The following is a 5972-nucleotide window of genomic DNA, read 5'->3' as shown; positions in this document are numbered from 1 at the left end:
GGTTTACATTTCTGCCTAATACAGTATTCAATCAATCAATCAATCAATCAAAAAGGAGCAGACCAAGTACAGCCAAATCAGGTTTACACATTATTGAGTGGTTAAAAACTTAAAATACACATTGACATGAATCCAATTAAGCTATTAATTGAAAACGTAATAGGCTATCCCTGCTTCATCTATCTCTATAAGGGGAAGACCCCTGGTCTAGTGAAGTCTAACATTGTCACTGTCTTTGTCGCCCTCGTGTGTACAAAAAGTGAATCTATTTTTTTAATTCAATCATGCAAGTATTTTTGTTATATTTCATTGTAATGAATCTCCTTGTAATCTATACACATTAGATTATGACATGCAGCACATTTTCTGCAAATGTCAGCTTTCATTTCCTGCATGAATGCACTCAGCGAGTGTCATGATGATTAGATTAAATGTACAAATGGAACCAAATGGACCCTTTACGGGGCTGTAATGCTGAGTGTATTCCGACACAAATGACATTGAAGCACACCCTGCTTATAGTAGACCACTATAGCTGAATATAGGACTATATTCAGCTATAGTGTAGATTTCTGTCCTAACACAAACATTAAATGCCATTGACAATGAATGGAAAGTTTACATCATATGCAGACGTGTAAATTGACAATGAATGGAGAATTTACGTCATATGTAGATGAGCAAATGATGTACTGTACAATGATAAGAGCACCCCTCACTTCACACAGGTGTGATTTTTGAGGGCCTCCTATATACAGCTTTTGTCCCCACACCAGCGATGCGATTTTCAAATCCAGCTTTGTTGAGCCTCCATTATAACAGGATTGTCACAGTGCAGTATCTCCAAAAGCACCCGACGATGGTAAATCATTTGTGACTTTGTATGGCACCGCATTGAACATGTAGCTGGTTGTACTGCTAGCTAAAGGCTGTGAGCTGTGTTGTGTTGTGCTGTTCCCCTTCCGGAAGCCCCCCTTCCTGTTCAACCCGGAAACAATTCAAGCGCCGTATAATGGGGCCAGACGAGAGGCACATCTGCAGTCAACGCATTTGAATACTAGATGGCAGTCAAAGATTTAAGGCTCTGTTCCATATAGTGTACAGTGGTTCTCAAACATTTTCATTTCAAGGAACCAAATGTGGTTCCATCTCTAGTTACAGACCCATACAGGGCCATTTGGAACCCACTCAAGGACACTTTAGTGTTTCCAGTGAGCCAACATGCACATGTAGCAGCACCCTGACTTTGTTCGACCAGAATGGAACAGAGCCTTCATTAGTATCATCGATAACACCTGTGAAGGAAGTCGAAAGAGGCCCAGATGTAGGAAGAGTTATTTCCAAAATGGCGTACTTTGGAGGTTTGTAGCAAATGTCATGACATGCCGTCAAGTATAGAGATGTCCCGATCACGTTTTTTTGCTCCCGACACTTATGCCATATCACAATATAGTACGATCATGTTTTTTTGCTCCCGATCCGATTCCAATCATTTAAAAATGATGTCCGATCGGGCCGAACTGATCACGTGATCGGAAAGGGACAACCCTACTGTCTAGGCATGGTCTGATGTGCATGCAAATCAAATGACAAAAGAACAAAAAACAAAAACATTAACAAAAATATATATATATTACATACATAAGAAATAAAAAAAACAAGGGGGTAAACCCCTAAAATTAATTTAAAAAAAAAGACTACAAAATAAAAATATATAACCTTAAGAAAACAAAAAAACTAAACAAAAAATATATTTGGCTCTCAGGCTCTCCATCCTCGTTGCGAGGGGCGGGCAGATAATGTTGACAATTAGAGCTCCGGTAACAAAATAAAAACAAAATAAAAAAACTAATAAATAATACCAATTTACAAAAAAAAAAATATATGCTGAATATATTCAGCATGCACGGTTTCCTCTGAGCATAAACGGCGGGGAACTCTGGGTTTCTTTTCTCCCTCACCAAAACATGCACGTTATAGGGATACATTCTCAACATCACAGCTTTAAAAGCAGTGGGTGAAACTCGTTTTTGGCACAACTTACACGCACATTGCTTTTGCTTTGCGGTCGAGGGTGGTGTAGTGAAACTGCACCACCCTAACTCTCTCTCTCTGGTTAGAATGTCCTGTTAGATGCCGCTAGGGGGCTGAATGTCTTCAGCTTCAATGAGGTTATGTCAGATGCCTTTTTGTATGTGCCGGCTGTAATCGTATAATATTTTGTGAGCACTTCCTTCAGGTTTACCCCATATAGGGTTCAAAGTATCCAGTCCACAATAAACAGAGCAAATCAGGGTTTGTTTGGTTCACTGATGATCACCCGTGGTGGGAGGAGCACTCACAAGTTTAGTAACTTAGTTACTAACTAACTTACTCCACCCAATCACCTTAATGCTATTTAGGACCACATAGGCTTAACTCTTAGCGTTCCTTATACGTAGCGGTAGCAGTTAATGGCGATCGCTCCCTAGGTAGTCGGTTCCATGGTGGAATTGTATACAACAAAGCTAGTCCAACACTTAAGAAATATACCCCCTTTAAATTAAATAACCTGCACAACAATCAACAAAACATTTTTACCTCCCCAGTACCCGGGCGACAGAGTAAGGCCTCATTCACGCCTAAAAGACACCCGTCTTGTCCGTCCGTGTCATGTCCGTGTTTAATGCATTTAATGCATTTCCAATGGAAGTCACATGGTTTGACCAAACATTTTAGTTTGATGGCCGTGTTCTGCCCCCCTCCCCGCCATCAAACAGACATGTTTGGTCAAACCATGTGACTTCTATTGGAAATGGATTGGGGCGGTCATTAAACACAGACAAGACAGCTGTCTCAATAGTGTGAACGGGGCATAAGACGGGGGCCTAAGTGCTGGGGGGGTGGGCCTGAGCTGGGGGAGATAAAAAACGTCTGACATTGAAGTGTGGATGATCGGTGTTCTGTGTTCAGGGACTTAACATTTTGTCAAAGAACTCCAGCTCTTGCTTCGCTCTTCCATGGCGTCGCTTTTCCGTGATGGTTTTGCTGGCGGCGGAGATAAACAGTCGAAAACAAACCTGGAATACTGTGAGCTAATAATAGCTAATCTATTTGTCTCTGGGTGTTTTCCTATCATAATGGGCTGTAAACAAACAGTAAGATCAAAAACTAAAACTAAATAAAATCATCAAGAAGCTTGAAGGAACAGCAACAAATCCTGATTGCTGTATTATACCGTTCAATGCCTGTTGACACCAGCAGAGGGAGCACTACGTTAGCTTGAGATATTACTGAAACTAACTTAGTGCAGCTGGTTAACAATGTTGGGCTCGGGGACCACCAACGGTCCAAATGGGCCCTATACGGGACTAACTCTGAGAGTGTTACACGTGGAACCAAGTGAACCCTTACGGTTGGAGGGTCCATTTGGTTCCCTTTGTGCACTCTCAGAGTTCACATTAACACTGAGGGTGTTGATTGTATCAAGTAGTCCATGGACTAATATATATATATCAAAGTGAAGGTCCTTGAAATACAAAAAGGTTGAGAATCACTGTAGTCTGTGAGCTGACACGCAAGTGTGTCTCTGTGACGGTTCTATGTGCATTTTTTACCATGCATTACACAAAGTGTTTACCTCTAAATATCTACCTACCTATACCGTATATATACACAAAGGTGACTAGCGTGCCAATTATACTATTAGATTGCTTGCACTGTGGAAAATATGTAACATAAAATATGCCTAATCATGCATTCAACTGAGCCTTCGACTGAGCCTACCTACCAAACTTGGAAAACACCAACAACGATATGCAAGAGCCACCCAGGTGGGGGTAGTTATATGCCTAAACCTAACGTTGCCTCATGAAAAGTATGACTAAACCTAAGCGTAAATCTCACAAAAAGTATGCCTAAACCTAAGCCTAACCTCACGAAAAGTATGTCTAAACCTAACCTCACAAAAACTATTCCTATAAACCTAACCTGAAAAACCAAGCTCAACCTGGGGTATACGAATCACCTGAAAAAGAGGCTCTCGTGTCTATCTAGGAGCTGTATGAATGCACCATTTTCCTCAAAATGACTTCTCTCTGGGTGGTCCTCAGACGAACCCTCAATCGTCGCATCCAGTCATCCCGGTTCTCCATACATCTGGCCAGTTTGTTGGTACTTTGCGCTCCTGCATCCACGTATGTTAGTGTGGGACGTCCTCATGACCGGTGCATGTGTGTCGGTTCCCACAGCACTGGATGGCAGGTACTAGTGTCTTTAGCAGTGTCCTGCTAGATGTATTATTTTATAGCTCACCCTTGGCATTCCATCATACAGATTATTGTTGGTAGTGTGTGAACTCTTGCTGATATCAAGTACTGCATGGTGTACACCCGTCTAGAGGCTTCTGCAGGGTTGGCTTCAGGATCCAGCATTCACTGCCGTATAGGAGAGCAGACTCTAGGCGTTGCGTAGAAGAAGCCAAGTTTGATTGGACGGGAGGAGGTTGGCGGTTCCATAAGCTGCCCTATATATACCCAGCTCAGACACTCCCCATGTGACCGCCGTGCAGGCTTCCCTCGAAGTCCTCCACCTTGAAAGAAACCTGCAGCACCTTGTCTCCGACGCGGTGGCCGTTCAGCTTGGCGATGGCGTCGATGGCCTCGTCGTAGCTGTCCATGGTGACGAAGGCCAGGCCGCGGCACTTGCCCGTGCGGAAGTCGCGGATCACCTTGACGTCGGCGACGCCGCCGAACGGGCCGAACATCGCACGGATGAGCTCCTCGTCGGCGTCCTGCTCCAGGTTGTAGATGAAGATGCGTGGCACGGTCGCCCGGTGGTCCACGCCCCCTTGTTGGTGGTGGCCGTTGTTGCTGTGCTTGTTGTGGTGGACGGTGAAGCCCGGCCCCGCCGCTTTGTTGGCCTGGTCTTCCGAGCCGGAACGGAGCTGCTGCTGGGAGGCGGCCGCCGCCTCCCGCTGGGCCGCCACCATGGCCTTGATGCCCGGCCCGGGGCACAGGATGGGCTTGGAGATGCGGATCTTCTTCTGGGCGCTGGGCGGACGGTGGCCGTTGAGCTGTCGCGTGGCCTCCTCGGCCTGCGCTCGCTTGTCGAAGCGGACGAACGCGGCCCCCCGCGACCGGCCCGCCTCGTCCAGGAGCATGCGCGAGTGGATGATGCGGCCGTACGGTGCGAACAGCGCCTCAACGGCCTCGAGCGTCATGGTCTTGGGCAGGTCGCTGATGTATATGTTGGCGTCCTTGATGGCGTCGGAGCTGGGCCGCGCGTACGACACCTTGATGGTCTTGGTCTGCAGCCGGAGGCCATTGAGCGCGTCGATGGCTCGGCCCGCGTCGGCCGGGCTCACGAAGTTGACGAAGCCATACTGCAGGCTGTGACCTTTCACCTTGTCCATGATGACCTTGGCGGAGGCCACCGTGCCCACGCTGCTGAAGAGCGTGCGCAGCTCCTCTTCGGTGGTGCTCTGAGGGAGGTAGTTGATGATCAGGTTGGTCCGGACGTCCCCCCCTGCTGGCGTGCTGGAGTCATAGCAGCTCATGTAGAAATGTTTTTATCTCTTTGTAATTTGAGACCTTGTTGAGAGACGAACAAAGGGTTTTTTGCAAAAAAGTAGCGAATATATCGGATGCTCCCGTCGGTTGGCTACATATATGTGGCCGCGGAGACGTTACGTCACTGCTTCATTTCGACATTGTGTCGTAATTGATCAATCTCTCAATGTCTGGTCCCGGGGCCCACCAGGGGTCCAAAGTGACCCTTACAGGTCCGTAACTCTGAGAGTGTAACAAATGGACCCTTACAGGTCTGTAACTCTGAGAGTCTACAAATGGAACCAAATGGACGCTTACGGGTCTGTAACTCTGAGAGTGTAACAAATGAACCCTTACAGGTCTGTAACTCTGAGAGTGTAACAAATGAACCCTTACAGGTCTGCAACTCTGAGGGCCCTATTTTGCGTGTCTTAAGTACCAGGT

The 5972-nt window shown here is 46.3% G+C and overlaps 1 protein-coding gene across 1 annotated transcript; it reads right to left on the bottom strand.

Annotated features, from left to right (window-relative positions):
- Positions 1-4519: 4519 nt before the first annotated feature.
- Positions 4520-5536, bottom strand: LOC308335229 (ELAV-like protein 1; the record flags this gene model as incomplete). The annotated part of the gene is made up of 1 exon (XM_080792241.1): positions 4520-5536. One exon carries the CDS (start codon positions 5534-5536, stop codon positions 4520-4522), a length of 1017 nt encoding a protein of 338 aa, XP_080648367.1.
- Between the last annotated feature and the right edge of the window lie 436 nt (positions 5537-5972).

Source organism: Protomyctophum bolini (assembly GCF_963924005.1).
Source record: "Protomyctophum bolini genome assembly, chromosome: 20".
Classification (NCBI taxonomy): domain Eukaryota; kingdom Metazoa; phylum Chordata; class Actinopteri; order Myctophiformes; family Myctophidae; genus Protomyctophum; species Protomyctophum bolini.
This window is presented reverse-complemented; position numbering and strand designations above follow the sequence as displayed.